Source organism: Corapipo altera, unplaced genomic scaffold (genome assembly GCF_003945725.1).
Source record: "Corapipo altera isolate COAL_440 unplaced genomic scaffold, ASM394572v1 71, whole genome shotgun sequence".
NCBI lineage: Eukaryota > Metazoa > Chordata > Aves > Passeriformes > Pipridae > Corapipo > Corapipo altera.
Genome location: NW_020884916.1, coordinates 2,753,062 through 2,774,599, shown reverse-complemented (window position 1 = coordinate 2,774,599; position 21,538 = coordinate 2,753,062). Strand labels below are relative to the sequence as shown.

Here is a 21,538-nt window from a genome sequence, read left to right as displayed (position 1 = left end):
TCTTACAAAGTTGACACATCACAAAAGCATCAATGTGCCATGTAAGGATGGGTCCTTAACCTCCTCATGCAAGGAGAGCTATTAAATTTTGGAGGTTGTTCTTCAAACGACGGCACTTTAGGAAAATACATCCTTAGTGAAAGCACTTGTCTGCAACTTCTCTGCAGGGAGCCCGAGGTTTGGAGAGCAGCAAACCCTCAGGGGGGAAAAAAGAGGTCAAGTGCTGATGTTGGGACCTGAAAAAACACAGCTCTTGGAAAAATGAGGGGTAGGGAGCCTGAAAGACAAACAGGACAAGACAGTGTGAGGGCACAGGGAAAGAGGGAGGTTTGCTCTCACCTCAGAGGGCCTGGGGGGTACCTGAGGGAATGATTTACTGAACAACTGGAAATCCAGCACAGGGTAGACTCTGAACAGCACAAAAAGACTGGGACAAGGTGAGGCAGCACAGGCAGAGAAAGCCAGGGAGGTGCAGTTATTCTTTGTCGAAATGCTCCTGTTCTCGTGCTAAGCAGGGTGAGGAGAAATGGCTTTGGCAGCCTTGCAAAAACCTGATTTGTTTGCCCTGCTACCACATGCCACTGAAAACATGAGCCATAAATCCAGGGCGTGATAGGGGCTCTACAGAACGGTTTGTATCAGCTGCTGGGGAACAGGAAGGCTGGCTGGGCTGCAAGGGAAGATTTGTCAAAGAATAACGAGAGGAATCTGCCTTCCTCACCTGGTGAGGAAGAGTGAGGGTGCCCAGAGCTGGTGCAGCAAAGCCAAACACCACTGGGGCTCAGGGTGCAGAACCAGACACAGAAAAACAAGGTTATTTCACCAAAAAAAAAGGTGATTTCACAAAGCAGGACTAAAAACCTAAGCTCCACAGCCCTGGTCAGACACTAATCTGTAATTCACTGCCCCCTCTACTTTACTTGGCATCATTCCCTGCTTCCAAGGGATGTCACTGGGATGACAAACTGTCACTGAGATGTGTGACATTGTCTGGAGGATCTGGACACTCCTTTCCCCTCCAGTTCCAACGAGGCACCCAGAGCGACAATTCAGCTTTGAAACCCTCCTCCTGTATGAAGACCTCTTTATAAATCACTAAACAAAGAAGAAATAGGACACAAACAAAAAAGAAAAGCCCCAAACTGATTTATCTGGTCTCTGGGAATTGAGCACAGCAGCTGTTTTATCAGCAACAGCACCTGCACACAATATTGTCAGGGAAAAAACTGCATCCAGTGAATAGCCTGCCTGACTTAAGGCACTAGTAAAACTCCTCTACACCTTCCTTCTGACAGTAATAATTTTAATTGTTTCCATTATTTCCATCTAATCTCCTTGATAAATGTTTTGAAACTTAAACCCAGCCTGAGGTCCATATGTTATTAAAAAAAAAAAAAATAAATGCAAACAGAGAGGGGAGAAGAAAAAAAAAACGAAAAAAAAAAAAGACAAACCCAACAAGCTGCACGGAATTAACAAGCTGAAAGAATTAATTGTAGCACGGGATTTTGGAGGCATCAAACACCCCTCCTACTCTGTGCTGCTGATTTCAGGGATTTCCAGTGCTGGAAGGAAGATTTTTCTTTAATGCACAGCAGGCCATTTGCAATGGTTTATTTAGGCACTATTATTATTACTATTATTATTATTAAGCACACCATTACCCCCTTACATGGCCACAAGCTCTGTGGATCCCCAGCCAACCTGTGCCCTGCCAGGGAGCAGGGAAGGGACAATGAGGAGTTCTGAGCCCAGCTCAGCACCTCCTCAGGAAATTCCCTCCCAGAAGGGCAATTCCCAGAGCAAGAGAGTTCCTCACTGTGTGGAGACACCAGGAAAACACTTGGATCAGATGGATATTTTCTGCCAGGGGGTGGAAAACAGGAGGGGGCTCGGCTGCCACGGGGACCCCGTGCAGAGATGATGGATGGGAGGAAGCAAAATGCACACCAGACCTGCTCTGCTTCTCTGAGTTTCATTAGGAACTCCTGGAAAATTTGTTGAGCTTCTGCTGCTGACAAAAAGGGTCCCCTGAGCTGGCTGAGGGAGCCTGATAATGAATTTGCACGCAGTAAATTAGCCTGTGGATATTTTTCCATCGGGCTGCTCGCCTCGGCTCCCATGGAAATGCCTCGGGGGGCCCAGGAATTCCTCCCTGTTCGCTCCTGCCATCGGGCTGGGAGAGCATTGCTGCTGCTATCTGCAGCCATCAGGCTGGAGCAGAGGGGCCATCATCCCAAAATCTCTCCCCTGTGCCCCGGTACAGTGGGAGCCACAACAACTTCCCTCCATCTAAAGCTCCGCAGAGAGCGGAGCTGAGACACGGCGAGCTGTCGGCTGGGATGTGCTTATTAAATAAAATTAATGCTAAAAGACAGAAACAGAATTCCCCTCTACTGCTGCAGGGCAGGTGTTTAATTCAGCATTTTATCCTATTTTCTCCTCTTTTTTTATTTTTTGCCTGAAATATTTTTCCCATCTCCAAGCAGCTCAGTGCTACACAGATTGTCTGTTCCCCTTCTGATGGTTCTCCCCCCACTTAAAGCCATCTTTTTGTTGCTCCCCTTGACAGCAGTTCACTGTGATTTTATCTTTTCTATTAGGCAGTGATTGCAAAACCTCAGAGGGTTCATTAGGAGCTTGATAATCCCCCCAGATTTATGAGTTTAAATTGCTCACTCCCATCTCCAATCCCCATTTAAATATTACTAATTTCCTTAAACATCTCTTCCATCTGCCCAGGTTTTGTCTGATGTCACCTTTCTGCAACAGTCCCTGCCAAAAAATCCAGTTAGTTCTGCTAAGGGCTGGTCTTTTGGACAAAGTGGTAAAATAACCCAGGTAAACACATTAATATCTTGTGAGAGTGAATGGCAACAGAACTCATTTCTTTCTCACCTGCCAGAACTGAGTTACACGAGATGAATGGGTTTCAAAGACAAATTTCACCTCAAGCAAATGCTTAAATCACACCCCTGCTCCCAACTCGTGTGGGGGTGGAGGTGGGGAGCTTAATTTTAATAGTTATTTCTGTTATCTGTGAACAGACTCCGCTGTGCTGGTGATGAGCAAACAGAAACCCTCTCACTGTGTGCACAGTCTGTGGCACTCTGAGTGCCAGGGGAGGGCAAGGGGAAGAAGGAAAAGTTGGTGGGACCATTTGCAGTTGGAAAACTACTTCCTGGGAGTGGGAAATGACTGGAATGGTTTGGGAGTTGAGGCAGGATGTGATGGGGGGGGCACTGTCCCTCACCAGCCCTGCCAGCAGCAGCAGCACAGTGACACTGCCTGGGGGGGCAGAAATCACAGCCCCCAGTCTCCACCACTGCCTGACCCCCTCCAGGTACATCCCTTCCTTCTCCATTCCTGCCCAGTGCTGATCCATCCCATGGGGATGAACGGGATCAGTGAAGCTTGTTCCTGCTGGGCTGACGTGGAGCAAGGACCTACAGATCAAACACTGAGCAGGAACAGAATCCTCTTTGTTCAGGCAGCAATCTGGTGGCTTTTTCTATATTCTCCCTATCCCCTTTTCCATTCTCTGCCCCAGTTGCTCTCTTGGCTTTCCAACCCCTCCATTTCACTCCTTTCTCCCTCCTCCTCTCCACTCCAGCTCTCCTGCCCACCCGTTTGGCTCCATCCCTTCCCGTCTGTCTCCCACCCAAACACAAAGCATGATTCAGCTCTCAGCTTTCCTGGCACAGGCACACCCTGGCATAAATATTAATAGAAATTAGAGAATATGACTCTCATATGGGGCTGGGAGGCACTTCCACTCAACCCTCCAGCCCATCTCAGGTTTCCATCAGCCCCACACCAGCACTAATAGGCAGGTATGTGGCCTCCTGGTAGCACTTCCCTCACACCACACGGCAACTGCTGCAGCAGGAGGAGTCCCTCTGATGTTTATTTTGGGTTTCCCCCTGCTGCTGCCTAAGCCCATTACTCCTTGTTTAGCACAGTGCTCTGGGGTTTAACCACACCATCCCCCCATTAATGTTATTAGGATCTATAAAGCCAAACCACCAGGGGCCATGCTGGAGATACACCCACATTGATGGGCTCCTCTGTCCCACAGAGCAGCTCTCAGAGGCTCAGCAGGAAAGCACAGGGCTGTGATGCCCTCTGGATGCTCCTCCCAGGGCAGCCTATGGGGAATGGGGTCAGGGGGTGACACTTCTGAACCCTTGGTCAGGAACAACCCATCTGCTTTGGAGTTTCCCAAAGACCTGCACCACAGTCACAGTGTCTACAAACCCTGCCTTTGGCTGCTGCACCACATCCATCAGCCTTCACCTCCCAAAGACCGGGGCAAGCCTCCCCCTGACTGCTGCTCAGCTTTGCAGGAGGACTCCCCTCCTTGCCTCCCCTCCCTCCCCACCCCAAGCACGTGGCTCTTCCCGTGGGTCAGGGGGATCAGCTCCCATTCCCGGGACTCCGCACGCGGGAGGGAGGGAAGCCGAGAGCCACGTCTTACCAGATTAGTGAAGATATAGGTGTAATAGGCAGACGCCATCCCCAGCTCAGCTGCCTGTGAAGGAGAGGAAAGGAGATTAAACCAGAGCCTGACAATCTTCAGTCTCCACTCCAGCAAGGCACAGCCTGGGCCACGTTTGCTTTCTCATCCTTATCGCTCCGCGCCAGCGCCGCCGCCTTCCCACGGCAGGGACAGCTGGGACACGGCAACACGGCCTGACCTGTGGAATTAAAGGCTGGGAAAGCAATTCTGCAGCAGGGCTGAGCCTACCTGAGGTGTCCTCTCAGCACAGGGGCTGCTTGGCAGAGAGAAATGACCCAACACTGCCCGAGCTGCAGCTCCAGACCCCTGGGAGATTCCCTGCTCCCTCCGCAGCGTGGAATTCAGGGATTTCTGCACGTGGCTCCATCCTGTGGGTGTACACACCCAAAGACAGGATGCCCGTTGGAAGCAGAAGCTTTTGAACACCCAACAGACCCTAATGGTCCACACAGACCATGGAAAGGTGAGGTGGGTCCTGAAGCCCCACCCCCAGATTCTCCAGAACACCTTGGGATGAGGAGTTCCATGGAGTGTTTGGAGAGAAAAAAAGGTTTTCTGAGGTTTTCTGCTTTGTCTATGGAAGCTGCTTTGCTCCTGTACAACTATCAACATATTTGGGGACATAATGGGAGAAAACAGCAGTTGAGAGCTCCAGGCTTGTCTCTTCCACTCCAAAAACAGATCCAGAGACCAAGGTAGGAAAAGCTCTTTTGGGATTATAGGAGAAGGAAAGTCAAGCTGCTGGGGGTTTTCCCATTTTGGTCTCCAGCCCCACAAATTAATAAGCATTAATGGAACCCAGTAACTCAGCCTGTTCTCCAGAATTTGGACAGGCTTTTGATGGCCACAGAAATAGAAGAAAAGAGGGTAAAAATGTATAGGGATGCAGAGAGGACACAGATGTTTCCATGGGGATGATCTCTTCTAGAGATCACAAACCAGATCACTGAAGTCCTTTTCCAAAATTCTCACTAAACAAGTGAGTTAGTTGTGGGAACAGATGTTCAGGAAAGTGAGGCATTAATCTGCAGATCCTCCTGGAAGCCTGTGTTTTGCTGCCAAGCACAGCTGGTCCCAAATAATGCTTCAAGACCTTGGCAAAGAGGTTTTCCCATCACTCCAAACCACACAAAGGAGAAGCAGACAAAGAGGGAAGGGCCAAAGGCAGCTCCTCCTGATTTTACTCCCTTTCAAACTCCCCCAGAAGCTGAAGGATGGTGACAAGAGAAAATAAGTGAAAGAAAGGTCCCAAGAAGGGATGGCTCAGATTGCACCTCTCCCTACTCCTGCCTGTCCTTCACCTGTTCCTGTGCAAACCTGAGGCCACCACCACTGCTGGTGGCTCAGATCTGGCTGTGTCTAGCCCTTTGGCTGCACATTGTCACCCTGTCCCTGGCACAGGTGGCAAAACAAACCCAGCAAAGTCACTGGATGAAAAGGGCACCCTGGCTCTGGAGGAGGCTCCTGACAGCTGCCTCCTTTTCAAACCCCCCACAGTAAAACCTGGCACCAATTTCCCTCCCTCTCCCCTTGCTGGGGCCAGTGCTGATGTCAGCTCTCCCTCTGACCCGCTTTGAAGTCATTGTGGCTGATTTCAAGGGCAGAGAATCAAAGGGAGCAGCAGAGCAGCTCCCGGGAGCGTGGCTCCCATCGTGCCAGCGGGAGCTGGGACAGGCTGGGAATCCAGGGAGCAGCCACGTGTCTCCAGCCCACACGTGGAGGGCAAGAGATGAGAAACTGTAATTTCTCTCCCTGTGGCAGGCCAGGACTGGTCTCCTAAGACAGAGCTGACATTTCCAAACCAACAGTGCCCTTTTCTTGCTATTGGCGACCTGTGAGAGGGACAAGGCTGTACCTGCTTGCTGAACACCCACCTCACCCCATATCTGCTTCCACCTCTGTAAGGAAAGGACTTCCCAGCCTCCCAAGGCGCGAGAAGTTGCCAGATCACAAGCCCATTATTTATTACCTTCCATTCCTACAATCCTCTGGGCTGGGAAGGCTGGATTAGTTTTTACAGAAAAAAAAATCGTGGGAATCACTGACATCTTTATCAGTTGTGGCAGAAGGAGCTGGGCAGGGAGGCTGTGTGTGCCTGAAGGGAGCTGCTGTGTGCCTGTGGGAAGTCACTATAGCAACAGAGGAGGGGGACAGCCCTCAGCAGCCAGGCAGCAACAGGGACCTGGGGTGGGGGGGAAAGGGAGGAAAAAAAACCACACCAAAAAAAAATCCCTGCGCAGAGAGACCCAAAAAAAATATCCCCCAAACTGTCTATTTAAAAATAAAAAAATGACATGCAGTGGAACAAAAAAATCTTTGGGGAGGTGGGAAATAATAAAAACATCCCTTCTGGCTGTCATCAAGGATAAATCTGACACAGTCAAGGCCTCTGGATGACTAATTCCATGATAAAGCAGCCAGGACACTGCGTGGAATGGCTGCACCAACAGCCAAGGGGATCCCACGGCTTGGATCCTGCCTCCATTCAGGAATGTGCTTCTTGTACCTCCCAGGATGCAGGAAATTCTACCCAACTTTAGACTCCATCTGGAGCCACTGCTCAGTTTTGAGGCAGACTATCAAAACAAGCTCTAAAAACTGCAGCGAGAGACCATTTAAAAATAAACACGATTAAAATGAAATCTCGGTTAATAAGACAATTAAAAAAAAAGAAAAAGGAAGTAAAAAGTTAAGAAACATAAAGGGAGGAGAGAAAAATAAGACACCAGTGCAGTGATGGACTAATTTCAGGGGGCTGAGCTGTTTGATGGCAACAGGAGCCACCACCACACACCACTTGGAAAAGGCAAACACATCAGCTCAGAGCAATTAAAGCATCACTTCCCCAGATAAGAGTCCTGGAAAGAGAGGGCAAATTATTTTCCCCATAAACTCCAGCACAGTGGCAATTCCCCTCCCAGCAGAGCCCATTTCCAGGGATTTCCCCACTCCATTACCATGGGACCTGGCTCAGGGGGAGCAGCAGCCCCCGGAGCTGGGACAGGGAAGGGACACTCACCTTCTGCAGGATGGTGTGGGACATGGAAGCGTTGGCATGGACAATGATTGTGGCTGTCTTGTCATCCCTGATCTCCTTCAGGAGAGGGGTGGGATCCCGGCTGTCATCCAGCATCCGCACCGAGAGCGTGTCCTTGGAAATGAGGAACTGCCGGAGCAGCTTCTCCAGGTTTAAAAGGCCTTCAAATAAAAGGGAGAAAAGCCTTTAAACGTTATGCTTGGCTCAGAAAGCTCTTCTCCCACGGCCCACAGCCATTCCCAGTAGGATGCAGTCCTGCAGTTCCATGTCTGTGCAAAGGAAAGGATTTGGGACTCACTGCTTGGCCCAGCAGGGAGTGGGAAATGATGGAGCTACACCAGCTGTTCTCCACGAAACAGTGGCCCTAAAGTCCTCTTGAGAAGAGATAAGATTGTTGATACAAATTTTCATAATTTCCCTGTATGTGGGATTGTTCTGGTTATTGGAGGATTATCCCTCCTCCTCAAGCATTTCCAGCTCCCAGACTAAGTGGCCTTCAAGGCACAACTCGATACACTTGGGAGATCCTGGAGCACTCTGCTGGGAAGCTGCTGTCTTCGAAGGGGATGGAAAGCTCTGCTGAGGTCATTGCTAAAATACAACATTAATTCCACATTAAAAAAGTAGTTGAATTGGCTGTGACTAAAATTGTGAGTATGGTCCTGGTGTGGCTCAGAATTACCTGTGGGCTGGGGGTTCCCAGAGCAACACAGAAGCCAACAATAACACCAACCAACCCACCAACCAGCATAGTTGGTGCTTTATGGAGAAATTAGGAGAGTTTTAAAGCAGGACAATGTTTGGAGTCCAGGTTCCATGGCTGGACAAGGTCTCTGGACATCCACCTTCACCCCTCATGGCACAGCCCTCCTCCTCCCCCCCAGTCTGCCCTGCCAGCTGCATCTCTGCCTTTCTGTGCCCCCACTGAACCCCCTGAGTGCTCAGCACCACCCCGGGGCAGTGTCTGGATGGGACCAGCCACGGGAAGGGGGTATGGAAAAGGGTCACCCCCCTGGATGAGTCCTGATTTCCCTGGGCTTGTTCTCCATCACCTTTTTGGCACTTCTGACTGAAGTTTCCCCCTGCAGCCTGGTCACTGCAAGGGTTCCTTCCAACCCAGCTGCCTTGAAGTCTAATAAGATGTCAAAGCTCCTGCTGCAGCTTTTCTCAGTCACGACAGCATATTTGATAAGAGTCTGCCTCTTCCACCCAGCTGCTGAGTTTCATCAAGAAATAACCTCCTGTCAAGTTTGATTGACCAGAGGGACCACCAGATGTAATCATTGGCAAGGCACAGGCAGCAGGCAGAGCCACACATCCCATCCCTGCAGGAATCCATAAAGGAGGAGGGAACTGAACTGAAGGAAACCAAAAAGAACAGAACTATGAGCAGCATCACATCCTGGCTGGCAGAAAGCCAAACCCATCCTCCACTCATCATCCTCTGCTCTTAACATTCCTCACTTCTGGCTGCACAAACCCCCTCATTCACCAGCAGGTCAAGGGCCAGGGAAGCAACACAAGAGGATGTGATTGAGCAGAGCTCTGCTCCCAAGGACTCCCAGCACTCCACAAAGGTAACAAAGCAGTGCAGCTAAAGGGACACATCCAAGATGAGGAGCCTCTCATTCACAGGGAGACTTTTTCAGCACGTTAAGTTTGCTCTGAGCTCCTCACAGTGCTCTTGCTTCTTAGCTTTTCTCTGGGTACAGGTAAGAACTCAGCAAAGGACTGAAAAAACAGCCAAGACTGCTCTGGGTCACACCAGCTTCTTTTTCTCTCTCACTGGCCAGCAAATTCACTCTGCATAAAGGACACATGGAGTAGACCTCACCTGAATCCTTTTTGTGTGTGTGCTAGCCCACACGAACAGTAAATTTTACCCAAGCCCTCCATTGGATCCTTGCAAGGTTTATTTCCACCTAATTCCACCCCTGCAAGGGACCAGCCAGGTTGCTGCAAGTAACAGAGCTGAGACTCCCAAGTTTACTGACAGCTCATCCCAGCAGAATCCGCTGCTGTGAAACTCAGGAAGGTGTTTTCAAAAGCACATCAAGCACAGAGAGGAGGAAGTGGGACCAGGGGGGAAAAGAAAAAAAAAAAAAAAGGAATCATTTGATCTCCTCCTCTGACTGGAGGAAATTATCATTTCCAGCACATCAGATCCTACCTGAAGCCTCATCAAGCTTCCTGCTTGCAGCTCCTCTTGCTGTGCTGAGGGAAGTCTCTATTATCTGAAGAGATTCCCCTTTGTTTGATGAGGACTGGAGATGCTGCTGCTGCCAGACTGGCACTTCAGAGGGATGTGAACACGAGTGAGGGCTCGGAGACTCCTCCTGGCAACTCTGAAGTTGTAAAGTGAGGGTCACGGTGCACAGAGAGGCTGCACCAGGCACCTGCTCTTTGAACAGCTCTGTGGGGACCAGCACTGAGCTGTCAGTGGCCCAAACTGGCCAGTGGCAAACCCTGACCTTGCTTATTTTATTTTTCCTTATGCAAACCTTTGGAGCTGGCAGGAGCAGCCCATGCCCAAGCTCTGGGCACACGAGCAGCTTCCTGGGAAGCAGGGTCCCACATATCCCTGTTTATTGCTCATTCCTGTTTATTCCTCTTGCCTGTGAGGCTCTGCTGATGGACACCCAGAGTTCTGTTTGTGATTGCAGCCCCTGACACCGATGGTTGGGAAGAGAATGGAGATTCCTCTCATCCAGCCTCACTCTTACACCCAACACCACTGCTCCAAACATCCCCGAGCATCCCAGGATGTGCTCAAGGCCCTTGATCTCAGTGCCCTGGTCTCCTCTTTTTAAGCACTGGGTGTTATTCCCTCCCCTCTCTGACAATCAGAGCTGACAGAGTAGCTCCTATGAAATCCATGCACCCCTCAATCTGCCTTTTTGGAGGTAAGGTTTTTGTGGAATCACACCAAACCTTCCACATTAGGACTTCAGAGCAATTCACAAACTGGCAAATTATTCCACACCAGAGAGAGAAACTGAGCCACATAATCTCAATTCTGTTCACCAAACTGAGTCACATCATCTCATTCTCTTCACCAGACTCAGTCCCCTAATCTCATTCTATCCACCAAACTGAGTCATACAACCTCATTCTATTCACCACAGCACCACACTTAGGCTGGCCCAAATTCATTGACTTTGAGGGTCATTTTCTTCTTCTGCCAAGGGAAATTGCACTCAGTCCCCAGAGGAAGGATGTGACTCCTTGCAGTGACAGCACGAGCCCCATCACACAGCCCTGCACTTAAAACCAAAACAGCTACAACTTTTCCCTCCTGGGACCCAAATAAAAATATCCCTCAAAGCAGCATTTCCTCACTGATGAGCACACAGCTCATATGCTCCCCTCAGTTGCCTCAAGGGAACCTTCCAAAAAAGCCTGAGGTGCCTCGAGTTAGTTGTTTAAGGACTGTGCTCAGGAGCAGTGCATGTCCTAAGGGAAAATGAGGCTTTCTGCTCCTACATGAAGCTTGATTATGTGCTCTGTTACAGCCAGAGCATTCTGTGCTTCAAGCCCAGCTCACATCAGGTCCTTCCTGAGCACAAAAGAGCAGGATCCACGAAAAGCACCCATCCCACTGCTTCCCAGCAACTGGGAAGGACTCAGGTTCTGCAGCTCATCCTAAATATTGAGTTATCCAGCTGTAAAACAAATTGGATTGCTTCAAGTAAAGCAAACCAAAGTTATTGGTTTTGATCCAGTTAAATGAAGAATCTTATTAATCATATTAATACCAACAGGAGGCACCTGCATGTTTTGGCAGAGAGCTGGGGAGGAGGGCAGGGGTGGATGTGTGCTCTGTGCCTGGCAGCTCTGGGGGGGACAGGGCTCTGAGCCTCCTGCACAGCAGGTGAGAAAACCTAATTATCTTTTCTTTCCCCTCCTGCTTAAGGTTAAGGCAGACAATGAAAAATTCCAGCCCTGGAAGTAATGCAGGAGAGCATGTGCATGATTTTAATTGCATCATTTTGAGTCGGGTCCTTTCCTGGGGTAAATCTGAGCACGTTTACAGAAGGTAATTTACTGACTTCCATCAGCTCAGTATCTGGTCTCCTCAGGCCATGTGAAGCAAAAAGGAAAGGCAGAGACACTCCTGTTCCCCCTGTCCCTGTGCAGGAGTCACCACAGCCCTGCATTACTGGCACAGTTGGTGGGGTGAGGTTTGCCCAGGGCTGGCTGGGGATGGTGCTGCCTTTCCCTCCCACCTTGGCCCAGTCAGAGACCAGCATCCCCAGAGCTCTCCCTGGTGCCTTTTCAAAGCCCCTCTTCCAGGCTGGTTTGTGCCATGAACTGTGCTGATGAACAGGGCAATAAAAGTAGAATTGCTGTGGCTGCTCTACAGCATCTCCTCACTGCCCAGTGACCTCCACAAGCACAGGACCCACTTTGCTCTCAGCACTGGGATGCAGAGCTGCTCCTGCCACATCAGGAGCTCTGCAGAGGTGACCATGGTCCTGCTGAGGTGAGAGCTCCAGCATCCAGATGCACCATGGCCAGCAGATGCAGGACTGCAGAGCCCAAGAGGCCGTGCAGTGTATTGTCTATTAATCAAATGCCACTTTTAGGCCACAAGCTGCACGTGGGTTTGGGAAAGACATATTTCAAAAAGCTTTACTTGCCTAAAATAATCTCCAGAAACAAGCTTAAGCCTTTTTTTTTTTTTTTCTAAATTCAAAACCCCATCTGTGGAAGCAAAACACTCTTCAGATTGTCAAACAGAAGGCAGGCAAGTCTCTTCCCATCCCCTTTCCTCCTCTCACTAACACCTCCCTGGGGCAACAGGGTGGAGAACCTGCTCTGGGGTGGAGAAGGATGTGTCTGCACGAGAGATGGAGATCTGGGATGCAACAGTGAGGTCCCACACGCTGCTGGTGGGACCTTCTCCAGCAAGCACCAAACACACAGGAGGGGATGGAACAGAGGGGCAGGCAAAGCCAGCCTGGCAAGGACTCACATTCAGCTTTGGCACAGATGAGGCAGGCAGTGGTGCAGTTAAAGAAATTCAGGATTCCTGCCACGGCCACGCTGATGTCGGTGTTGCTGGGATGGAGGTTGAGGGTGGTGAAGCGCTGGAGCTGCAGCTTCAGGAACTCCTCCGGTGCCACTTTGAAGTGAGGAACCTAAGCGGGCAGGGAGAGGAAAGAAAATATAATTAAAGAGGAAAGAGAAATAAAAACAAGTAAATCTGCGGTAAAGGGCCTTTGGTGTGAAACGCACAGCAGGCAGGAAGGGAAACATCCCAATAAAACTGAATAAGCGTCGCTGGAGTCAAGAGAGGAGGGTGGGATTTGTGCAACAGCAGAGGAAAATAATTATCACAGCAACGAGAAGCCACGGGGAGAAGTGGATCAGGAAAAGTCTTGCTGAGCCACTCAGAGAAAGGCAACAGGGTCTGTGATTACAGCCCAGGAAACCTTCCGGATGAGTTCAACCTAATTAGCTGGGGCGCTAATTGTAGCCAGGCCCACACGTCACGGTGGGCTGGCTGCCTGGGCAAGCAGGGAGGAGGCTCTGCAGGCAGGCTGGGATACACTGGGATCCAGGCAGGCAGGGATACACTGGGATGCAGGCAGGCAGGGATACACTGGGATGCAGGCAGGCTGGGATACACTGGGATCAGGTAGGGGTACACTGGGATGCAGGCAGGCAGGGATACATTGGGATGCAGGTAGGCAGGGATACACTGGGATCCAGGCAGGCAGGGATACACTGGGATGCAGGCAGGCTGGGATACACTGGGATGCAGGCAGGCAGGGATACACTGGGATCAGGTAGGGGTACACTGGGATGCAGGCAGGCAGGGATACACTGGGATGCAGGTAGGCAGGGATACACTGGGATGCAGGCAGGCTGGGATACACTGGGATGCAGGCAGGCAGGGACAGACAGGGAGGCAGGGAGACACTGGGAGGCAGGCAGGCTGGGATACACTGGGATGCAGGGATACACTGGGATGCAGGCAGGCTGGGATACACTGGGATGCAGGCAGGGATACACTGAGATGCAGGCAGGCAGGGATACATTGGGATGCAGGCAGGCAGGGATACATTGGGATGCAGGCAGGCAGGGATGCAGGCAGGCAGGGATACTCTGGGATGCAGGCATGGAGCCCCCAGCCCTTTGCTGTGTGCTGCAGATCCACCCCTGCCTGCTGAGCTGGTGTGTCATCGGGCAATTAGGGCAGATGAAGGGGAGAACAGGATGACCCCGTGCTGGCAGGGCTCAGGAGAGAGGGGAACAGATGCAGCAGCCAGAAGCTTTGGGCATTTTTGATCAGCAGCGAGGTAACAGGTGGCCATACCATGGGCAAGCTCCCAGGGACTGGAACCACCAGTCCAGATAATGCTGCATTTGTCATTAACACACAGAGCAGGAGGGGGGGGAAGGATGCTGCTCCTCCAGGAATTTGGGGAGGGGGGAGCTGCACACCTTGCAGATTCCTGCAGAGGGAATGGGTGGGCAGACAGACAGATCAAGCTCAGGCACTGAGGGTTCAGCCAAATAAGGAGAGGGAATATTGTTTTCGTTTTGCTGAGTGAATTATTTGCAAGAAATAGAAGTCAGAGAAAGGGAAACATCTGCTACGGCTTCGTTAGCAGAGTGTCAAGTCGACTTTTCCTTCATTATTAGCCCTTCCTGAAGCTATCAGCCTATGCCTCCCACCTCTCTCCTCTTGGGAAAGCCTATTAGCAGCTTGTGATGGCTGTTTTATTGACAGCATAAGCTGTTTGCTTAGCAAAAGGAAACTTAAGAGTAATAAGCTGCTATCTGCCTTGATTTCAGTCTGCAGCCTTCATCCCGGGCTGTGTTAGCAGGGAGACAGGCTGGGAGGGAAAGCTGAATTCCTGTAACCAGAGCAGACAGGGCAGCATCCTGATCACTCCTGGGAGCCGGGATGAGCCTGAGGTTTGCAGATACCAGACAGAAGGAAATGCAGACAGAGGGGACCCCCCAGAGCTGATCCCAGCCCTGTTCAGACCCTTCACTCCCAGAGTCCTCCTCCCCTCCCCAGGACTCTGCCCCAGTGCAACACCCCTTTCTGCACAGGGGGAAGGAAATCTCTGTGCCACAGGCACTGGAGGGGTGACACAGCAGGGACAGGTTCCATCCCCACAGGTTCCAGTCCCTGCACCACAGGGTGACACGGGGACACTGTTCCCTGTGCCTGAGGGATGGCTGGAAGCAGGGGGGGCCTTGGCTGGGTCCTGTGTCATGCTCAGCACAGTGGCACCAGCTGATGCTTCTGGGATACAAATCACAGGGACCTGCTGCAGGTTTGCATCACTGGGAGGGCAGCTGAGATCGAGTGTGAGAATCAAACAGCTCAGAATTACACCAGCACTCACCTTTCACTGCTGAGAAAAAAAAAGAGAGATCAGAGACTGGAGGGGCAAAACACTCACACTGTGTTACTACAGAGCTGCCTGGCCTGGGATGGAGCACAGGTCCGGGACATTTAACAGGAGAAAGCACTACAAAACACCCCCAGGAGACCCATCCTGCCGCAGCTCAGTGCATTAGGTCTGAAAGATCCATCTCTTCACCACTTCTGATTCTCCAGGAACAACGAACAGCACTCATTTGTTAATGCGAATTATTTCCAGTGCTTAGTTCCAGCCTCCCCTCCTCGGGGGCTGGGCTCCAGAGAGAGCCCACGAAATGGCTGAGAGATGTTATCTGGCTTTAAAGGGATGAACTGTGAGAGGAGAACTCAATTTCTTTTCCCCTGTGCAGAGCCTGATCAGCGTAAGGTGGTTCAAGGCTTAGGAAATATTAAATCAAGCACACGGTCTGGACACAGATAAAAAGGGTTTGCATTGATGGAACACCAGTAAACTGTTAAAAAAAATAAATAAAGCTTTCCACGTTTGTGCACGAAGTTGTGTCACACCAAGAGCTCTGGTTGGGATGTGCAGGAAGGGGCAGGGCTCCCACATTCCCTCTCAGCCCTGGGCAGCCCACCAGGCACGAGGGCATTGGGGCCAAGTCAATGTGAGGGCATAAACTTACCCCAGAAAGGAACTTTTCCACTTACCTCCTTCTCCCCACAGATATTGCTGATAATAGAGCTCGAGGCTGGGCTTGAGGAAGGTCCCAGGACTCCAACCACTCCTTTGGGGAGAATCTGGCACACTGTGGGCACCAGAGAGAGGGAACAGGCATTAGACTTCATCCTCAACTGCTTACAGTACCTGCTGCACTAAGAACATCACATTCCTTCACACAACACACTCCCTGCCATTTACACCCCCAGAATCCCTCTATTCCCTCTGAAGCACTGTCACCCTGCCTGTGACACTCTCCCTCGTTCCCCAGCCTTTTAAAATCCCACCTAAACCCTCCCCAAAGCCCCAGTATCCTCATCTCTGGGGGCTCTCTCTTTTAACACCCCTTTTTGTCCCCAGGATAAAATGGGAATTGAAGTATATGGAAGATGCCCAACACAGCAGTGACCCGGCTTCAAAGCATCACCCAGCAGCAAACAAACTTGTATGAATTGCTCCCCTCATCCTCTGCAGAGCTCAGTGGTAATAATAAGGGTTGCATTACTGTTTTTCGTTTGTTTTGGGTTGGTTTTTTTTCCTATTTGTAGTTAATCTTCTGGCTCCTGTCCACCAGGGTTAGCAGAGCAATAAAAAAAAAAAAAAAACAAACCCTGACAAACCAAAGAAGTTAAATCTCTTCCCTCAAGCTTCCCCGGGTTAAAATGCAACCTTTTGTCCTCTCAATTCACAGCACAAATTTAGCTGAATTGCACTCCAAGGAGGAGCCCAGCTGGTGTCACCTCCCTGCTGCCATCCCCATCCACCAGGAATGCTCCTCCAGAGCAGCTGGTGCAGGCAAAGCCTCAACAGAAGGCGAGAGCCCCTCGTGCCTCAATTCCTGGGCTCTCACAAGCTCATGTGAACATGTGCTGGCCACAGCTCCTTCTGCAATGCCAGACCTGCCTCAGCATCCTCACACACTCAGCTCCTTCCTCCCCCCACACACACAGAGCCACTGGAGCCTTCCTGAAGGAACAGGATGTGGAAGAGGGGAAGGGAGGCACCAAAACTACCTATCAACATTTTCATGTGGAAAAAATTAAACCACAACAGCACAAAGCTGGGATTTTAAAGGTAAGTGCTTCTTCAGCATCAAACCTGCCTCCTCACCACAGGTCCCTGGTTTACACCTCAGACAAGCTTTTGGGATGGTTGCAAAGAGTTATCCAGACTCAGGAGCTGGAAAAATTCAAATCTGAACATGTTGTTTTGGGGGTTTTTTTGTAGCAAAGGGAATTCATTATCAAAATGGCTGAAACATAGATCAGAGTAGGTTTTTTATCAACTTGAAGTCTTTAAATCAGGGATGGATGTGAAATGAGAGCCTGCACTGTGCTTGGGGTGGTTTTGGAGCAGTGAGCTGTGGGGGTGGAGCACAGAGTTTGGAAAGTGAACTTCTACAGCCTGATTTCAGCTACCCAAGGTTACCCAGACAAGCTGTGGCTGCCCCATCCCTGCAAGTGTCCAAGGCCAGGTTGGATGGAGCCCTGAACAACCTGGGCTAGTGGAAGGTGTCCCTGCCCACGGCAGGGGGTGGAACAAGGTGAGCTTTAAGGTTCCTTCCAATCCAAACCATTCTGGGAGCCTGTGATCTCTGGCCTTAAACTCCATAAGACTCCACAGCCTCATGACTGGAATATGAGGCCAAAATCTGATTTAGTTTTTCCCCTTTTGGGAATTGGTTTTACCTTTCTTTTGAAGGCAGAGCTCCATAATCCCCCCAGCCCCTGTCCATACTGATTGCTCTGACTTCCTACAGCAATTGCTGATGAAATGCAAACATCTCCTCTTGGGTTTTCCTTCCTTCTGTGCTCTCTCCCCCTGCAACAGCTCAATCTCCTCCAGAGCCAGTGATATTTTTCTGTGGCATCTTCAAAAGGAATCCAGTGCTTGCTTTTCCTCTGTGCTTAAAAATTTACAGGCACTTAGACCTCTTCAGAAGACGCTTTTAAATAAGAGCACCAGCAATTTGAAAACCCTGCCTGCTGCCTCAGCAGCCCTCATCAGCCCCTCTCAGCTCCAGCAAACCCTTCACAGCTGGAGGAGGAAGGAGCTGCTCCAAGTCCCCTCCCTTTATCCACAGGTTGTAAAGGCAAAATTCCCGGGGAAAATTCTGTGCTGCACAGGGAGGGGAAAAGTTTGGTGAGAGCTTTCCTTCTCATCCCCAGCAAACCCTTCAGCTGCAGGAGGAAGGAGCTGCCCCAAGTCCCCCTCCCTTTATCCACAGGTTGTAAAGGCAAAATTCCCGGGGAAAATTCTGAGCTGCACAGGGAGGGGAAAAGTTTGGTGAGCGCTTTCCTTCTCATCCCCGGCAGGGAGAACAAAAAGTGGGTTAAGTAGCCATAGCAACGGAGTTGCAACAACTGCCAGAAGAAAAAGACCTGGTTTTTGTCACTACCAGGGGGAAACATCCACTAAAATTAAGGAAAATGAATGGAAACAAAGTGGAGGTGCCCGAGGCAAAGGTTTTGAGCACGTTTGGGAAGCTTCCCGTGTAATCCAAGCTCATCTCCTACTTCAGAACGTTTCCTGATGCTGTTTGTCCCCACAGGGAGGAAAGCTCAGCCTTGCTGCTGCCATGGGCACTGCAGGTTCAGAAAAGGGTTGCAGAAATGTAGGTCCTGTAAAAAAATAAACCTCATGCCTGATAATCACAGAGAGTATAACCACAGTCAGTGGCATATTATGGGATATTGCCCCTCCAATCCCTTCATACTCCCCCACCTGGCTGCCACGTAAGGTGTGTGCTGGGCAGGACACATTTCTGATTGCTGCAGACTTCTGTTTGTGTCCAATTTTACATTGTCCAGAATTCAGGATCTCAAGAAACACTGGATATTGGAAAGGCATCACATTAAGAACCTCTTTAATCCTGGGATGGGATGTGGGATCATCCCTGCTCAGGTGTGTGTTCAATGTGAACACACACCTTTGGTAGCAGCAGGGCTGTGCTGCCACAAAAGCAAGAAAGGGCTGTGTTTAATCACTTCCATGGGTGTATTTGGGAATTAAGAACAGGTCTGGACACTCAGGAAACAACAAGGTATTTTTTAAAGGAAGGTGGAAATGCGTGCTTATTTTTTGAACATGGACAAGCAAGACAACAAATAACTGTGACATTATATATGTCTGTGCAGCCCCTCAGACATGGTCAGAGAGTGCTTTTCCCCTCCTGAGATGTCAAACATTTCCCTGTTCAAAGCAGGGTTGAAAGCCCCCCAGGGAGAGCATCCACCCCTGGGGGCAGGACACAGCATCCCCTTCCCTGCACACAGACACCTGATCCCAGGGTTTCAAACAGCATGCAAGGAACATTCCTGGCTCTAATTGAGCATAAATGAGCAGGGAAGGTTGGCAATTACCTCAGCATTTCCATGATTGCAAAACATGCCAGAGGATCTGGAGTGGCAGGGACTGGTCAGGATGGGATTCTCAAGACAGGGAACACCAAGTGCATAAATAAATAAATAGCTGGTGTTCCAGAGGGTTCATCCTGCACTCCCAGACTGCTCCCTGCAGCGTCCTTTGTGCTTCCTAAAAGGAACCCACAACCAGAGAAGCCCAAAGAGAAGCTGTGGCTGCCCATGGAAGTGTTCAAGGCTAGGTTGGAACAACCTGGTCTAGTGGAAGGTGTCCCTGCCCAGGGCAGGGGGTGGAACTGGAAGATCTTCAAGGTCCCTTTCCAGCCCAAACCATTCTGTGATTCCATGACAACCAAAGCAGGCTTAAAACATGAAATCCCACAAAAATAGTGGGACAAGTAATATAGCACATTTGAGCCACTGCCACTGAAAGGACTTATCAGGCACTTTGAAATCTTGGTGTGAATAAACAAAAATTTAAAATCCTCCAGCCCCTGACCTGCCCCAGGATGTTTGGATTCACAACAAAGAGGTGCTTAAAAGGCTGAGGAGGCCAGAGGGGACAGGGGGACAAGTAGAAGATCTGTCCCTCCCTGGACATCAAAAGGAATGAGGTGGTTTAGATAAAGACACGATTAAACGAGTCATTTTGGATCCCCATGAAAGGAGCTGAAACATCAAACACAAAGAGAGAACAGGTTTTCCTTGTAACAGCAAAAAAAACAGCCCTGTCCACAACCTTTCAGTGCAAACTCCTTGCAAACACAGATGTTTCACACAGGAGCAGTCAATGTTTGCCTTCATTCATATCTAAAGCTGAAACAGAAACCAGGCATGAATGTGATTAACTGACTCAAATTTCACCTGCTGCAGCAATTGTGATTTTTGGGGCCCTCTATCATGAGCCAGTCAGAAGGAAAAAGGAAAGAAAAGCAGCTCAACGCTAAAATAAAAACTAACTCCCCAAAATTCCTCCTTCTCTTGAAGCACTGTTTATGGAATATCACTGATGGGGTGTAATTCCTAAATCAGTCAGCTAAACATGGAGCTGTGATATTTAACAGTGACTCAAAAGGGTGTGAAATGTGAGAACAGTATTAAACAGCTGTATAACAGCTTTGCAGTCATAGGTTAAAGCATCTAAACAGTTTTTATTAATATTATGTGTCATAACAAACATCAGTGCTGTATTAAAGCATCTGAGAGCCATGAAAGCCCTTGAAATTTAAGTCAGAGGATCTGATTCTCCTCCACTACCAGTGTAAATCAAGAATAACTTCAGTGACATTAATAGCAGAGCCATGCAGAATCCAGATTTTTTCCTTTTCAAAGAAACGCTCGCAGACATTTTTCCCTCTGAAGAAAAGGCAAATAACACACTGCAAAACTCACCAAAACCACGTCAAGTTTGCTCCAATTCCTACTTTTTTACATTCTGTAAGCCCAAGTAAAGCAAACTAAGAAAATCACCCAAAAAGGTGCAAACTGGAAATGGGAGGTGCCTCTTCCTCACTCACCCTGTTTCTACATTCTCCCCAAACACAACATTTTTGCTGCAATCAATGATTTATTGTGGAACATTTCATTCTTAGCTTGAAAAAATCTCCCAACAGAGGTTAATAAGCAGTGTTATGGATGTACAAGTGAGACAGAAATCCTGCTCCCCATCCCTGTGAAATCCCTGGGGGTCACTTGGCAGCCAAGCCCCGAGTTAAACAACAGGAACTCTGCTCCATGCAGGAGATTTATGAGGAACGAACAGGAATGGAACTCAAAATGCCACTTCAAAGGGTCCTTTAAGACCCTTTTTTTCCTGGGTCCTTCCTGCACAGAAAGCTCAGGCAAACAAGGAATTTTGTCATTTCCTAGGAGGCTGTTGAGAGAGATCTGGGATATTTCCAGGGGCAAACTGGGAATGTACTGGGAAGGAGTTGCTGGAGCAAGTCCAGAGGAGGCACCGAGTTGATCAGAGGGATGGAGCAGCTCTGCTGGGAGGAAAGGCTGAGAGAGTTGGGAATGTTCAGCCTGGAGAAGAGAAGCTTTGGGGTGACCTAATTGTGGCCTTCCAGGACCCTGAAGGAGCTACAAGAAAGCTGGAGAGGGACTTTGGACAAGGGCCTGGAATGACAGGACAAGAGGGAATGGCTTCACACTGACAGAGAGTGTAGGTTTAGGTGGGATACTGGGAAGGAATTCTTCCCTGTGAGGGTGGGGAGGCCCTGGCACAGGTTGCCCAGAGAAGCTGGGGCTGCCCCATCCCTGGAAGTGTCCAAGTTGGAGCAACCTGGGCTAGTGGAAGGTGTCCCTGCCCATGGCAGGGGGAGTGGAACTCAATAATCTTTAAGGTCCTTCCAACCCAACCCAGCCTGTGATTCTATGATTCCATGAAATCCAGGCTGTCCTCATCCCTTCTGCACAGGGAGACTGGATGTGCCCCAAAGCTGTGCCAAATGAGGGCAAAGCAGGATGTGCAACAATCCTGGGCAGATGGGAAAGACCAAGAACACAGAAGGGAGATGAGGGATCCAAACCAGTGGAGAATTGCTGCTTTAAA

The 21,538-nt window shown here is 49.8% G+C and overlaps 1 protein-coding gene across 1 annotated transcript in view; it reads right to left on the bottom strand.

The window, feature by feature from the left end:
- GRIK4 (glutamate ionotropic receptor kainate type subunit 4) overlaps nucleotides 1-21,538 on the bottom strand; it is a 182,094-nt gene that overhangs the window by 49,963 nt on the left and 110,593 nt on the right. Inside the window, 4 exon segments of the mRNA XM_027655665.1 lie at nucleotides 4,478-4,531; nucleotides 7,539-7,717; nucleotides 12,532-12,697; nucleotides 15,613-15,710. Of these exon segments, the coding sequence (XP_027511466.1) occupies nucleotides 4,478-4,531; nucleotides 7,539-7,717; nucleotides 12,532-12,697; nucleotides 15,613-15,710 (497 nt within the window).